The 17,428-nt window shown below is 40.0% G+C and overlaps 1 protein-coding gene across 1 annotated transcript in view; it reads right to left on the bottom strand.

Moving 5' to 3' along the window:
* The window catches only part of LOC112445749 (ATP-binding cassette sub-family C member 4), a gene marked incomplete at its 5' end in the record, with an annotated part of 72,562 nt that extends 58,775 nt beyond the window's left edge, over nt 1–13,787 (bottom strand). Inside the window, 4 exon segments of the mRNA XM_024989220.2 lie at nt 5,794–5,985; nt 7,038–7,138; nt 12,437–12,547; nt 13,711–13,787. Coding sequence (XP_024844988.2) covers nt 5,794–5,985; nt 7,038–7,138; nt 12,437–12,547; nt 13,711–13,787 — 481 coding nt within the window.
* Nucleotides 13,788–17,428: the final 3,641 nt, after the last annotated feature.

Here is a 17,428-nt window from a genome sequence, read left to right as displayed (position 1 = left end):
TTGGGGTACACGTGTCTCTTTCCCTTATGGTTTCCTCAGTGTGTATGCCCAGCAGAGGGATTGCTGGATCATAAGGCAGTTCTATTTCCAGATTTTTAAGGAATCTCCACACTGTTCTCCATAATACAGAGTGAAGTAAGCCAGAAAGAAAAACAACAATACAGTATACTAACGCATATGTATGGAATTTAGAAAGATGGTAACAATAACCCTGTGCACGAGACAGCAAAAGAGACACCGATGTATAGATCAGTCTTATGGACTCTGTGGGAGAGGGAGAGGGTGGGGAGATTTGGGAGAATAGCACTGAAACATGTATAATATCATGTATGAAACGAGTCGCCAGTCCAGGTTCGATGCACGATACTGGATGCTTGGGGCTAGTGCACTGGGATGACCCAGAGGGAGGGTAGGGGAGGGAGGAGGGAGGAGGGTTCAGGATGGGGAACGTGGGTATACCTGTGGTGGATTCATTTTGATATTTGGCAAAACTAATACAATATTGTAAAGTTTAAAAATAAAATAAAAAAAATAAAGGCTTTGAAAAGACAAAGAAGGTCACTATATAATGATCAAAGGATCAATCCAAGAAGAAGATATAACAATTATAAATATATATGCACCCAACACGGGAGCACTGCAGTATGTAAGACAAATGCTAACAAGTATGAAAGGAGAAATTAACAATAACACAATAATAGTGGGAGACTTTAATACCCCACTCACACCTATGGGTAGATCAACTAAACAGAAAATTAACGAGGAAACTCAAACTTTAAATGATACAATAGACCAGTTAGACCTAATTGATATCTATAGGACATTTCATCCCAAAACAATGAATTTCACCTTTTTCTCAAGCGCACATGGAACCTTCTCCAGGATAGATCACATCCTGGGCCATAAAGCTAGCCTTGGTAAATTCAAAACAAATAGAAATCTTTCCAAGCATCTTTTCTGACCACAATGCAGTAAGATTAGATCTCAATTACAGGAGAAAAACTATTAAAAATTCAAACATATGGAGGCTGAACAACACGCTGCTGAATAACCAACAAATCACAGAAAAAAATCAAAAAAGAAATCAAAATGTGCATAGAAATGAATGAAAATGAAAACACAACAACCCAAAACCTGTGGGACATGGTAAAAGCAGTCCTAAGGGGAAAGTTCACAGCAATACAGGCACACCTCAAGAAACAAGAAAAAAGTCAAATAAATAACCTAACTCTACACCTAAAGCAACTAGAAAAGGAAGAAATGAAGAACCCCAGGGTTAGTAGAAGGAAAGAAATCTTAAAAATTAGAGCAGAAATAAATGCAAAAGAAACAAAAGAGACCATAGCAAAAATCAACAAAACCAAAAGCTGGTTCTTTGAAAGGATAAATAAAATTGACAAACCATTAGCCAGACTCATCAAGAAACAAAGGGAGAAAAATCAAATCAACAAAATTAGAAATGAAAATGGAGAGATCACAACAGACAACACAGAAATACAAAGGATAAGAGACTACTATCAACAATTATATGCCCATAAAATGGACAACGTGGAAGAAATGGACAAATTCTTAGAAAAGTACAACTTTCCAAAACTGGACCAGGAAGAAATAGAAAATCTTAACAGACCCATCACAAGCACGGAAATTGAAACTGTAATCAAAAATCTTCCAGCAAACAAAAGCCCCGGTCCAGACGGCTTCACAGCTGAATTCTACCAAAAATTTAGAGAAGAGCCAACACCTATCCTGCTCAAACTCTTCCAGAAAATTGCAGAGGAAGGTAAACTTCCAAACTCATTCTATGAGGCCACCATCACCCTAATACCAAAACCTGACAAAGATCCCACAAAAAAAGAAAACTACAGGCCAATATCACTGATGAACATAGATGCAAAAATCCTTAACAAACTTCTAGCAATCAGAATCCAACAACACATTAAAAAGATCATACACCATGACCAAGTGTGCTTTATCCCAGGGATGCAAGGATTCTTCAATATCCGCAAATCAATCAATGTAATACACCACATTAACAAATTGAAAAACAAAAACCGTATGATTATCTCAATAGATGCAGAGAAAGCCTTTGACAAAATTCAACACCCATTTATGATAAAAACTCTCCAGAAAGCAGGAATAGAAGGAACATACCTCAACATAATAAAAGCTATATATGACAAACCCACAGCAAACATTATCCTCAATGGTGAAAAATTGAAAGCATTTCCTCTAAAGTCAGGAACAAGACAAGGGTGCCCTCGTTCACCATTACTATTCAACATAGTTTTGGAAGTTTTGGCCACAGCAATCAGAGCAGAAAAAGAAATAAAAGGAATCCAAATTGGAAAAGAAGAAGTAAAATTCTCACTATTTGCAGATGACATGATCCTCTACATAGAAAACCCTAAAGACTCCACCAGAAAATTACTAGAACTAATCAATGGCTATAGTAAAGTTGCAGGATATAAAATCAACACACAGAAATCCCTTACATTCCTATACACTAATAATGAGAAAACAGAAAGAGAAATTAAGGAAACAATTCCATTCACCATTGCAACAGAAAGAATAAAATACTTGGGAATATATCTACCTAAAGAAACTAAAGACCTATATACAGAAAACTATAAAACACTAGTGAAAGAAATCAAAGAGGACACTAATAGATGGAGAAATATACCGTATTCATGGATCGGAAGAATCAATATAGTGAAAATGAATATTATCCAAAGCAATTTATAGATTCAATGCAATCCCTATCAAGCTACCAACAGTATTCTTCACAGAGCTAGAACAAATAATTTCACAATTTGTATGGAAATACAAAAAACCTCGAATAACCAAAGTGATCCTGAGAAAGAAGAATGGAACTGGAGGAATCAACCTACCTGACTTCAGACTCTACTACAAAGCCACAGTTATCAAGACAGTATGGTACTGGCACAAAGACAGAAATATAGATCAATGGAACAAAATAGAAAGCCCAGAGATAAATCCATGCACATATGAACACCTTATCTTTGACAAAGGAGGCAAGAATATACAATGGATTAAAGACAATCTCTTTAACAAGTGGTGCTGGGAAATCTGGTCAACCACTTGTAAAAGAATGAAATTAGAACACTTTCTAACACCATACAAAAATAAACTCAAAATGGATTAAAGATCTAAACGTAAGACCAGAAACTATAAAACTCCTAGAGGAGAACATAGGCAAAACACTCTCTGACATACATCACAGCAGGATCCTCTATGACCCACCTCCCAGAATATTGGAAATAAAATAAAAAATAAACAAATGGGACCTAATTAACCTTAAAAGCTTCTGCACATCAAAGGAAACGATTAGCAAGGTGAAAATACAGCCTTCAGAATGGGAGAAAATAATAGCAAATGAAGCAACTGACAAATAACTAATCTCAAAAATATACAAGCAACTCCTACAGCTCAACTCCAGAAAAATAAATGACCCAATCAAAAAATGGGCCAAAGAACTAAATAGACATTTCTCCAAAGAAGACATACAGATGGCTAACAAACACATGAAAAGATGCTCAACATCACTCATTATCAGAGAAATGCAAATCAAAACCACTATGAGGTACCATTTCACACCAGTCAGAATGGCTGCGATCCAAAAGTCTACAAATAATAAATGCTGGAGAGGGTGTGGAGAAAAGGGAACCCTCTTACACTGTTGGTGGGAATGCCACTATGGAGAACAGTGTGGAGATTCCTTAAAAAACTGGAAATAGAACTGCCTTATGATCCAGCAATCCCACTGCTGGGCATACACACTGAGGAAACCAGAAGGGAAAGAGACACGTGTACCCCAATGTTCATCGCAGCACTGTTTATAATAGCCAGGACATGGAAGCAACCTAGATGCCCATCAGCAGATGAATGGATAAAAAGCTGTGGTACATATATACAATGGAGTATTACTCAGCCATTAAAAAGAATACATTTGAATCAGTTCTAATGAGGTGGATGAAACTGGAGCCTATTATACATAGTGAAGTAAGCCAGAAAGAAAAACCCCAATACAGAATACTAACGCATATATATGGAATTTAGAAAGATGGTAACAATAACCCTGTGTACGAGACAGCAAAAGAGACAGTGATATATAGAACAGTCTTATGGACTCTGTGGGAGAGGGAGAGGGTGGGAAGATTTGAGAGAATGGCACTGAAACATGTAAAATATCATGTATGAAATGAGATGCCAGTCCAGGTTCGATGCATGATACTGGATGCTTGGGGCTAGTGCACTGGGACGACCCAGAGGGATGGTATGGGGAGGGAGGAGGGAGGAGGCTTCAGGATGGGGAACACATGTATACCTGTGGTGGATTCATTTTGATATTTGGCAAAACTAATACAATTATTTAAAGTTTAAAAATAAAATATAATTTAAAACCTGTTTTAAAAAATAAAATAAAATTTAAAAAAAAAGAAAAAAATAAAATTGAGGGGAAAAAAAAAAAGAAAAGATAAGACACTAACGAAGAATTGAGGGTCTCAAAGATGTGTTAGATCAACTCAGAAAATGAGGAGATGTTCACCAGACAGATGATGGACGCAACGGGTCTCTGAGGTGGAGGTGCAGCATGCACGCTGAAAACCGGGAGGGCATGGTGCTTTGGGAAAACCTATACATGACCTGATTGCAGGGATGTGCATAAGTCAGGAGACATACTGGCTTCAGAGGGAGGTGGGGGAGAGCTTCCTACCACCTTGTCTGTTCTGGTTTAGTCTCTTCAACACTCTGTCCTGGGCCCAGCTGAAAGCCTCATGCTTAACGAGAAAGGAACATCACCAGCAGACATGGACAATGGCAGGTCTAGGTCACAGCCTCTCTGCCATCTCCCATGTGGATCTTCCCTGCTCCCTTCAAGGTGCTTTTGACTTTGAGCAAGTCTCCAGGCCCTGCCTCCATCCGAGGCTCTGGTTCCTCACCCCTGACTGGGTCATGATTCAGGCTCTTCTCTTCCCGACAGCCCCTACTGGACTAGGCTTAGGGCTGTGGTCTGGTTCCAGCAGCAACTCACCCAGGCCAGTAAGGATCAGTTATGTGCTAAAGAAAGAAGCAGTCTGTGGGTGGGAGGGCAGGGGCATGGCAGCTCAGTGTGGGTGAGTAGAGGACAAGTCCACGGCAAAAACCCAGGGACAGAGGAGCAGGCTACACCAGAGGGCACCGTGGGAGGAAAAGAAGAAACACAAAGAAGAAAAGATGGGGAACATTGCTGGTGGTCCAGTGGCTAAGAACCTGTGCTCCCAAAGCAGGGGTCCTGGGTTCCATTCCTGATCAGGGAACTATTAACAGATCCCACATGCTGCAACTAAAAGTGTGCATGCCACAGTGAAGATCAACGACCCTGTGTGCCACAACTAAGACCAGCACAGCCAAATAAATAAATAAAAATATATTAAAAATAAAAGATGGAAAGGAATGAAATATTGGAGAGTTAGGAACAGGGAGCCAGGGCAGACTACACAGTCTTTGTTATGAATAATTAGGTGTCACATATAGTGTCCTGGGTCAGGTTAAGATCAAGCCCTGGAGCCCAGGACCCATCAACCACCAGGAAGGAGCTGGTGACACAGGGAAAAAAATGCTGGTATCCCCATTCCATGGTCAGTTTTCAAGAAAGATTCAGGGACAGTGTCACTGATCTAATCTGCATCCATTAGGAACAAAGAGTCCCCTGTACACAGACAAGGAAGCCAAGACCAGAAGTGGTGCTAAAACTTTAGCTGGATTTTAAAGAGGCAAATGGATTAAACTAACCTTTTCTCTTGGATTAACGAACATTTCCACGTTCTTCAGTACCAGAGGCCCATCCAAGCTGTACCTGAAGTTCACATTAGAAAAGTAAATCTTTCCACTCTCGGGCCAGGATGGAGGTGGACAATATTCATATTCCCAGGACACTTCTTTCTCAAGGTCTGTATATTCAATCCCCCTTTCTACTGAAATCATCTGAAATACATATGACATCACATGAGTTAGTGTCAGAGGGTCTTATTTATGGATGATCAGAGACTGTAAGTAAAACCTTCTTCTTTCCTATGGTTTAGAACATCCCGGGCTCAGAATCCATAAAGGACAGAAGTAGGAGTCTGATGAGACCTTGGATGATTTGCAAACTTGTTCATCATCCTCAACACTTTTACTTATGACTATTCCCTTCAAATTTATATTAAAACTAAAAGCATTACATAAATGAATGGTAAAATTTTATTGATCAACCTTTCACATCTGAAGAAAAAACAAGAGAATTTTTTCAAAGAAAAGAATACTTATGGACACCAATCAGTATGTGTGGCTACAGAAGGGTCACATGTTACAGATGAGCAGAATTGGACAGTCATCAAGACTCATTTTAATAATTAGTCACTGTCTACTCTGTTAGAAGGCTGACATGGAAAGACTTTGTTTTTCTCCCTTTAGGAAAAATTCAAAATGTATAATTTACATACTAAGGCCTCCTAAACAACCATAATCCCACACCTTTGAGAGCACACTATGAGAGGGAGCCTATCCTACCAAGAAGAAGGGCTGCCAGCAAATTCAGGTGTTCAACACATACAAGAATAAATGCTAAAATGCAGGGAGGGGTGCAGGAACATATTAATTAAATAAACCTCAAAATACTGGATTCTTTTCTTTTACCAAAAATGAGGAATTACCCATTAAGAAACAAAGGTAAACAAGCTGCTAAGTTAATAAACAATTAGCCTATATTCTCTCCAGAATTTCAGGACCTTTCTCCTTTGAGACATTTACTGTATTTGAAGTCAGTCTGTGATGAATATAAAACTTTCTGACATGGTATACATAAATCTGAGAAAGATGTATATATTTAATTTCACATTAACATTAAGCAGATGGAGGAGAATACAAAAAAAAAAAAAAACTTTGTTAACTATGATGCAAAAATAATAGTTTTACTATTTTACATAAGAATTGCTTTTATGCCATTTAATAGCAAGGAGACTTGAAAAGGCTAAGAACAGAAAGATAAACATCACCATGTTCTCAACTTCGGCACTTTGCCTGATGCACCACTGGAACATCCCCATGAGTGTGAGAGTAAGAGACAGGACCAGGCCAACCTGCCCGAGATCCAAAGCTAAATGAGGAAGAAGAAAAATAAGGTCAGTCTACTTCTCAACCCCTCACACAGCTCCTTCTGTCTCTTTACAATGAAGACTCTTTTATTTTTATGATTTTTATTGCAGAGTGACCGAACTGAACTGAATAGTTGATTTACAAAGTTGTATTAGTTTCAGGTGTACAGTAAAGTGAAATAGCCATATATATACATATAATCTATTCTTTTTAAAGTTATTTTCCATATATATCATAACAGAGTATTAATTAGAGTTCCCTGTGTTATACTGTAGGTCCTTTTCCATTATCTATTGTATATAATAGTGAGAGGATTCCTTTATAATATTTGATTCATTTACATGTAATGATAGTATTACTTATAATATTACTTCTGTTGATTGAGACCATAAAACAGTTAAAAAAATAAATAAGAAAAACCCACATGAGGGACTTCCTGCGTGATCCAATAGCTGAGATTCCACACTACCAATGCAGGGGGCCTGGGTTCGATCCCTGGTCAGGAAACTAGATTGCACATTCCACAACTAAGACTTCACACACTGCAACTAAAGTCCTGCCTGTCTCACCTGAGACTGAAGATCCCCCGTGCCCCAACTAAGACCCAGGACAGCCAAACGAATAAATAATGTTTTTAAATATTATGAATTTAGAAAGAATTAACAAAGTTGTTGTTGCTCACTAAGTCATGTCTGACTCTTTGCGACGCTATGGATTACAGCACACCAAGCTTCCCTGTCCTTCATTATCTTCCAGAGTTTGTTCAAACTCATGTCCATCGAGTTGGTGATGCTATATAACCATCTCATCCTCTGCTGCCCTCTTCTCCTTTTACCTTCAATCTTTCCCAGCATCAGGGTCTTTTCCAATGAGTCAGCATTTTGCATCAGGTGGCCAAAATATCGGAGCTTCAGCTTCAGCATCAGTCCTTCCAATGAATATTCAGGGTTGATTTCCTTTAGGATTGACTGCTTTGATCTCCTTACAGTCCAAAGGACTCTGAAGAGTCTCCTCTAGCATCACAATTCAAAAGCATAAATTCTTCAGCCCTCAGCCTTCTTAAGGACTTCCCTTGTGGCTCAGCTGGTAAGCGGGAGACCTGGGTTTGATCCCTGTGTTGGGAAGATCTCCTGGAGAAGAGAATGACTGCCTACTCCAGTATTGTGGTCTGGAGAATTCCATGGACTGTATAGTTCATGGGGTTGCCAAAAGTCAGACATGACTGAGCCACTTTCACTTTACAGCCTTAATGGCCCAACTCTTACAGTCTTACATGACCACTGGAAAAATCATAGCTTTGACTATATGGACTTCTGTTGGCAACATGATGTATCTGCTTTTTAATATGCTGTCTAGGTTTGTCATAGCTTTCCTTCCAAGAAGCAAACATCTTTTGATTTCATAGCTGCAGTCACTGTTCAAAGTGATTTTGGAAACCAAGAAAATAAAATCTGTCACTGCTTCCACTTTTTCCCATATATATGCCATGAAGTGATGGAACAGGAGGCCATGATCACTGTATTTTGAATGTTGAATTTCAAGCCAGCTTTTTCACTCTCCTCTTTCATCCTCATCAAGAGATTCTTTAGTTCCTCTTCACTTTCTGCCATTGAAGTGATATCATCTGCATATCTGAGGTTGTTGATATTTCTCCTGGCAATCTTGATTCTAGCTTGTAAGTCATCCAGCCTGGCATTTTGCATGATGTACTCTGCATATGCATTAAATAAACAGTGACAATATACAGCCTTTTTGTACTCCTTTCCCAATATTGAACCAGTCTACTGTTCCATGTTCAGTTCTAACTGCTTCTTATTGACCTGCATACAGGTCTCTCAGGAGACAGGTAAGATGGTCTGCAGAATTTTCCACAGATTTCTGTGATCCATGCAGTCAAAGCCTTTCACATAGTCAATGAAGCAGATGCCCTTCTGGAATTCCCTTGCTTTCTCTATGATCATGTGAATGTTGGCAATTTGATCTCCATTTCCTCTGCCTTTTCTAAGCCTAGCTTGTACAACTGGAAGTTCCCAGTTCACATACTATTGAAGGATTTTGAACACAACCTTACTAGCATGCAAAATGAGTGCAATTGTATGGTAGTTTGAACATTCCTTGGCATGGCCCTTCCATGGCATTGTAATGAAAACTGACCTTTTCCAGTCCTATGGCCACTGCTGAGTTTTCCAAATTTGCTGGCATATTGAGTGCAGCACTTCAACAGCATCTCCTTTTAGGACTTTAAATAGCTCAACTGGAATTCCATTACCTTCACTAGCTTTGTTCATAGTAATGCTTTGAAGTTAAGATACACCTGACTTCACACTCCAGGATGTCTGACTCTAGGTGAATGACCACACCATCATGGTTATCCAGGTCATTAAGTTCGTTTTTGTACAGTTCTTCTGTGTATTCTTGTCACCTCTTCCTAATCTCTTCTGCTAATCAATTCTGTCCTATATCATATTAATCCCACCTGGATTAAGATACACTTGACAGTATTAAACAGGTGAAGATCATGTCATTATTCATATTTTTGTCCCTATGGCTTCAATTATCATTATGTAATTTCACTTTCTACATCCAATGCAGCTGCAGTTGAAACCACAAAAACAAGGCAATGGGTTCTAAGAGGTAGTGTTTTTAAATCTAAAATATGACTCTCACAGCTCCATTATTAATGACTATGATTCAGTGTTATTACTATGGACTAGTTAAGGACACTGAATTCATGCCACATTCCAACAGCTGCTCATCTGGTACCCACACAGCAGTGAGGATACTGTTTTTGCAACAGAGAATCTTTCTCACCCCTATACCAACAACCAAGAACCCTACAACCAAGAGATTCAAGCAGACTTAAAGCTAAAACCTAAAACCTAAGCTGTACAAAAAGCTTAATAGTAAACTTGATTCTCTCCTCCTAACTACAGGACACTGCCTGGAATGTCCAGAAGATCAGTTTGCTACAGCTGTATAGACCTTCAAACCATTCAAGAAAAATAAAAAGATAAAAGATCTCAACAAAGACCTACTGCAAATAAATAAACTACTCAAAGCAATCTATAGATTTAGCGAAATTCCTATTAAATTACCAATGGCATTTTTCACAGAATTAGAACAAAATATTTTACATTTTGTATGGGAACACAAAATACCATGAATATCCAATGCAGTTTTGAAATAAACAAAGAAGAAAAATGAAGCTGGGAGGAATCAGGGTCCCTGTCTTTAAACTATACTACACAGCTACAGTAATTGAAACAGTATGCTACTGGCACCAAAACCAGAAATATAGATCAATGGAACCAGATAGAAAGTCCAGAGACAAACCTATTCACCTATGGTCACCTATGGCAAAGGAAGCAAGAATATACAATGGAGAAAAGACAGTCTCTTCAATAAGTGTTGCTAGGAAAACTGGACAGCTACTTGTAAAAAATAAAATCAGAACACTCCCTAACCCCATACTCAAAAATAAATTCAAAATAGATTGCACACATAAATATAAGAACAGACACTACAAAACTCTTACATGAAAACATAGAACTCTCTCTGACATAACTACAATAAGCTCTTTATTGACCCACCACTAGGGCAATGAAAATAAAATAAAACATAAACATTTGGGACCTAATACAGCTTAAAAGCTTTTGCATGGCAAAGAAGACCATAAAAATACCAAAAAAGACAACCTGCAGAATGAGGGGAAATATTTGCAAATGAAGTGACTGACAAGGGATTAAACTCCAAAAGAATACAGTTCATGCAGTTCAATATCAAAAATAAATAAATAAATAAATAAACAACCCAATTAAAAAAATGGGCAGAAGATTAAGACAGACAGTCTCTAAAGAAGACATACAGATGGCCAAAAAGCACATGAATGATGATCAAATCTCTGATTATTATAGAAATGCATATCAAAACTACAGTGAGGTTTCACCTCACACCAGTCAGTATGACCATCATCAAAAAGTCTACAAACAATAAATACTGGATAGGATGTGGAGAAAAGGGCACCCTCCAACACTGTTGGTGGAAAAGTAAACTGGTACAGACACCATGGAGAACACTGTGGAGGTTCCTTTAGAAACCTAAAAATAGAGCTACCATATGATCCAGCAATCCCAGTCCTGGGTATATATCCAGAGAAAACCATAATTCCAAAATATTCACACACCCTAATGTTCACTGTAGCACTATTTACAGTAGCCAGGACATGGAAGAAACCTCAATGTCCATCAACAAGCAATGGATATGGAAGAAGCAGTACCATACATACAATGGAATATTACCCAGCCATAAAAAGGGCAAAATAATGCCATTTACAGCAACATGGCTGGACCTAGAGACTTTAGTACTGAGTGAAGTAAGTCAGACAGAGAAAGATAGAGTATGATGTCACTTATATATGGAATCTAAAAAACAGCTTCAAATGAACTTATCTACAAAACAGAAGTAGAGTTACAGGTGTAGAAAATAAACTTATGGTTACCATGAGAAAGGGAGGGGTGGGATAAATTGGAAGACTGGGATTGACACATGCATACTACTATATGTAAAAGATTAAAATAGATGACTAATAAGAAACTACTGTAAAGTACAGGGAACTCTTTAATGACATACATGGGAAAAGAATATAAAAAAGAGTGGCTATATTTTATGTGCAGCAGATTCACTTTGCTTTACATCTGAAACCAAGACAACAGTGTAAATCAACCATACCCCAATAAAACTTAAAAATGAAAGAATGGACTAAATGAGCCAAAGCAGGAGCCCAAAGCACCACAGGTCTGCTGGAGCAGGCATGTTCATACCTGGTCTTTGCTCCTAAAGATTCCGAAAGCCAAAGACAGATATTCTTTTCTAAAGGACAATGTATGTGAAGTATCTATTAAAATGCAAATTACTAAAAAAATGATACATGTACCCCAATGTTCATGGCGTACAGAAAAAGAATCTTTAAAAAAGTGGAGATATGTATAATAGATTCACTTGCCTATACACCTGAAGCTAACACATTGTAAATCAACCATATGCCAATCAATTTTTTTTTAAAAGAGATCACAACAAGAACCTATTGTAAATAAATAAAAAAATAGGAAAAAAGATAAAAGTTCTCATCAAGACACAAATGACTTCACATGGACCAAACTGAGGAGTCATATGCAGCAAACAGTTTAATACAATTCATTAGAACTAAAGAGTATATATTAGACATGATGACAAGAATTTTAAAACTACAAACAAAGCTGTAAACTGTAAACAAACCACAAATGTCCTCATCTATACTTACTTTCTACCAGAATCAGGGCCCCAAAGGCAACAACAATGACAAAGATGGCAGAGATGACATCCAGATACACAGCGAGCCATCGGGACGTCGTCAAAAGCAGGAACCAAGCCTCTGGATTTGTGAATCATTAAGCATAATACATAAACAGAAAAACCATGTTAGCTGCTTCTCATAAGGGAGAGCATTTTCTCAGGTGAGCTACAGAAGATTTTACACAAGGTAGAAAAGCAAAGTTACACACCCAAGAATCCTGGAGATTCCAGAAAACTAGGCTCCAACACAAAACAACATGTGGGTCACAGAGGATCAGTCCAGGAAGCAAGGCTTGAGAACTTGAACCCACAGGTTATCAACAGAAATACGATAATAAGAGAGGAGGCAGGAAATCCTCTCATTGGTGTGTTCCCTGCAGTGCTGGGTCTCAGCATGAAGATCATCCTCTCACAGGGCTGACTGCTCCCAGCTCTCTGACAGCGGAGAGCACAGCTCACACTGTTTCCAACACCTTCTGCCCTCACTACAGGGCACTGCAGTGTTTATTCTTAAGGGCCAGGGTCTACATGACCATCAGCTAACAGGATCTGCATGTGACTTTCAAAATGCCATTTTATCTTCAAAATAAAGTAACGATTGGAAATTTGACCAGGATTTCATAGACTTAGAGGAAATTCTGAATTTTCTATGTAGGAAAAACAACTTTACCGATACAAAGTATGATCAAGTGGGTTGCAAATCAGGAAGTTATTTTTGTCAATCATGTCTGCTACCCTCCACACTCTGAGAAGAGTTGGCAAACCACTCTGGGGGCCAAGAACAGGGACCACCTGGTTCTGAATAGAAGGTTTTATTGGAACACAGCCATTGGCCAATGTATTGCGCTGGTCTGGACGGCATTCCGTGGTATTATCTTTGCCTGTCTTTCTGCTACAACAGCAAAGGTGAGTGTTGCAACACAGACAGCACACAAAGCCTACAGTATTTCCTATCTGGATCTTTGCAAAAAAGAAAAGTTTGCTGACTCCTGACCTAAAGAGACAGAAATCCACATGGCACCGTGATGGAAGGACCATGCAAGCCAGTCAGAGGAGAAAAGCAGGGCTGTGACGGGGGAAGGGGGAGCACAGAGGGGATGCTGAGAGGAAGGGGTGGGGGAGGCAGGTGGGCAGAGGGGCAGCAGGAAGAGAGATGCTGGCCAGCAAGACTACCTGAAAGGGAGGTCAGGACTCAGAAGACAGCACACCCCATCTTGAAATTATTTCCAGAAATTTACAGACCTGAGTGCAAATCCTGGTATGCATCAAATAGCTCCTGAAACTTCTCTTCAGCTTTGTATGCCCGGATGGTCCAGAGTCTCCGGAGAGAAGATGCTAAGTGGGAAAACACCGGGCTCCGAGCTGGGGAAGCAGAGACAGACACACGACAGAGAAAGTCAGGGAGGCTGGATGCGAGGAAACCAACTGCCTCCCGGGCTCTGTGGTCACATGTCCTTCTAAAGGGAATCCTCCATGTGACCCTAAACTCCTGCTCACACCAAGCTTCACTTAAATGACCTGGGAATGAGAGATTCTCTTTGAAACAATCTTTGAAAGATCAAATTCAAAAACCAAATTCAAATCACAGCTAGATTTAGATAAAGAAATTCTCGTTCTTTCACCAAGATCCTCTCAAACATGACTCCCTCCAAATTCTTCTGGCATCTCACAAGGTGGAAAATTGCTCACAATTTTTAAAAAATATACTGAAGAATATTTGATTTACAATAATGTGTTAGTTTCAGGTATATAGTATAGTCATTCAGTTATAGTTTTTTTTTTCCTGATTATGTTCCATTACAGGTTATTATAAGATACTGAATAAAATTCCCTATGCTTTACAGTAAATCCTTGTTGCTTATTTATTTGACATATCAATAGTAGTGTGTCTGTTAACCCCATACTTCTAATTTGTTCTTCCCTCCTCCCAATCCCCTCTGGTAACTAAATTTGTTTGTTTTCTATGTCTCTATTTATATTTTGTATACAGATTCATTTGTATTACTTTTAGATTCCATTTATAAGTGATATCATATTTGTCTTTCTCTGACTTACTTTCAGTTCAGTTCAGTTCAGTTCAGTTGCTCAGTGGTGTCCGACTCTTTGCGACCCCATGAATCACAGCACCCCAGGCCTCCCTGTCCAACACCAACACTCAGAATTCACTCAAACTCATGTCCATCGAGTTGGTGATGCCATCCAGCCATCTCATCCTCTGTCATCCCCTTCTCCTCCTGCCCCCAATCCCTCCCAGCATCAGGGTCTTTCCCAATGAATCAACTCTTCACATGAGGTGGCCAAAGTATCGGAGTTTCAGCTTCAGCATCAGTCCTTCCAATGAACACCCAGGACTGACTTTACTAAGAATAATATTCTCTAAATCCATCAATGTTGCTGCAAATGGCAATATTTAATTCTTTTCCATGGGTGAGTAATCATTGTTCACTAATTTTTGAATCAGTAGTATTCTAAAATTTAATTCTCATTAGCCTCCTCACCACCCTGAATTTTGATGAGCTATTTGTGTGCTGTTTCCACCATAGATTAGTAATCTAAGGGCTGGGATTGAGTCAGTATATCCCTCACAGTGGACCAGAGCCAGACATAGGAGAGGGGCGAGATGAGAAAGGAGAGTGGACAGTCTGCCGTCTCCCCCATCCTGGGCCTGTCCCTGCACCTGCACCAGGAGTCTCTGTGTGGGTCACAGAACACCTGGTTCGGCACCGCCCTTGTACCCACAGGACTCATACAACCAAGGATGCTTTGAACAGTCTTGACTTCCACTCTGGAAGCCTGATGGATGTTTTCATAACTGCTCTGCTGGATCTCTGAACCCTGACATCATCTAACACTTCCCCTTTGTACACTGTTTAGGCAAAGAGCTTAAAGTATTCATGGAGCTTTTGATCATCCAGTTGTGTGCCTATGTTCTCATTCCAGCATCCCCACTGCTCTCTCTTCACTCTACTAACTTCTTAGCTTCCTATAAATTTGCACTTATAAGAGCAACATAAACTCAGATTGAGCTTATGCTCCAAATAATAAAGGTGAGGGACTCTGTTCAGGCCTTTTCTTCAGCCCAGCATGTGTCCCAACCACCCCCAGAACTCATCAGTCTGGACACCAGGTGATCACAGGGATGACAAGGTGAATTCCGGGGCCCATCACCCTGTCAGGAGGATGCCGAGAGTCCAGCTCCAGAGAGCACAGAAAACTCACTAAAACCAGGCTCTCACTTTCTGAGCAAATGAGGTGACATGAACACTATTCATCTTAGACAAGGCTTCTGAGCAGGAAGCAGATGTGGCTGTTTACCCAGGGAGAGTCCTGGAGTGAACTCTCCAGTGTGGCCTCCCTCACCTGCTTCTCTGTCAGGAGATCAAAGCTGCAAGTGATTCTCTCCAGTGGTGATGGAGAGTGGGGTCAACTTTAGAAACCAGGTGTCATCTAAGCCTTGAACACCAGGGAACCAAAACCCCATCACCGACCTCACTTCATGCCCAAGAGTTACAGGCTGGGGGAATCTGGACCCATGAAAACCCATCATGTTCCTTTCAAATTCCAGTTAGGGCTTAGCGGGATGACAGGTGGAGAAGGTAATGGCAACCCACTTCAGTACTCTTGCCTGGAAAATCCCATGGATGGAGGAGCCTGGTAGGCTGCAGTCCATGGCGTTGCTAGGAGTTGGACACAACTAAGAAACTTCATTTTCACTTTTCACTTTCATGCATTGGAGAAGGAAATGGCAACCCACTCCAGTATTCTTGCCTGGAGAATCCCAGGGATGAGGGAGCATGGTGGGCTGCCGTCTATGCAGTCGCACAGAGTTGGACACGACTGAAGTGACTTAGCAGCAGCAGCAGCAGGATGCCAGGATGAGTGAACTGGAGGGTCTTAAAAGAAATTAGCTAGTACAGGGGGAGAGGGGATGTCAAGGCTCTGGTGTTGCCCAAAGTATCACTTTTCCCACAAGCACTGAGCTCCCTATCCTGAAGCAACTATGTCACAGTCATGGTGTCAGTCCTCAGTCACAGACACTTGTAACCCTACAGTTCACATGACTGACACCTGTGTTTCTCTAAACCCTGAGGACACTTGGGGACACACCCCACCAGGACTACAGATCTTCCTGGGCAGGAGGACCTTGGGCTGACAGCACTGCTGCAGGTTATATTTCAAGCCATGTGAGACCTCTAGTTGTGAGTAAGTTCTTGATTCCCCCATGTTCAAGGTTCCAGTGCCTTTGGTCATGGCCAGCAAGTACTTTACAAGCATTGATTCAAGAAATCCTCATGAGAACCCCAGAGACTGAGGGAGTAAGAGCAATCAGTGGCCAAGATTAACTATATTAACCCACATAAGTGATAGATCTGGGTGTGAGAGCCAACTTTCTGATTCCCAAGGTTGTGCTTTTAATCACAACAGCAGTGTCTCAGAGGGAGAATAATCAGAGTTAAGGATGCCTGTGTGCGACAATGTGTAATTTTTCTTCAAACTGTTACTTATGTTCAGAAAATCTTATTTATGTTCAGAAATCAAATCTTACTCAGCTAACATCCAACAGCCTTCACCATTACTGCACATCTTATTTAGCACCCGAGGTTGAACAAAGTTCCTGGTAATCTAGTATAAGAACTCTTTAAAACAGCAGACTCGATGATGATCTATGGTCCTAATACATCTGACACACGTGCTAACCCTCCCCTGGCAATGCTCATAGCAGACATTGCTAGTTGATCCCAGCACTTTTTCAGACAGAATTTGGATAGGGTTTCATTATTCAGGCACGGCCAAATCAAAAAGCTGGTTAAAGAAAGGCAATCACATGGTACCCTGGTTTTATGTACTTATCCATGATTGACCACTGTTATGCTCACTTTTGCAAAAATGTGCCCCTTAAAACCCTATTATAATTAGCTGCCAGTACGTCATTAAGATGAAAATGTCAACCTAAGATTCC

The sequence above is a fragment of the Bos taurus genome, unplaced genomic scaffold (assembly GCF_002263795.3).
Source record: "Bos taurus isolate L1 Dominette 01449 registration number 42190680 breed Hereford unplaced genomic scaffold, ARS-UCD2.0 Leftover_ScbfJmS_713, whole genome shotgun sequence".
Classification (NCBI taxonomy): domain Eukaryota; kingdom Metazoa; phylum Chordata; class Mammalia; order Artiodactyla; family Bovidae; genus Bos; species Bos taurus.
The sequence above is the reverse complement of the archived record's forward strand: the minus strand, read 5'-3'. Positions and strand labels throughout refer to the sequence as shown.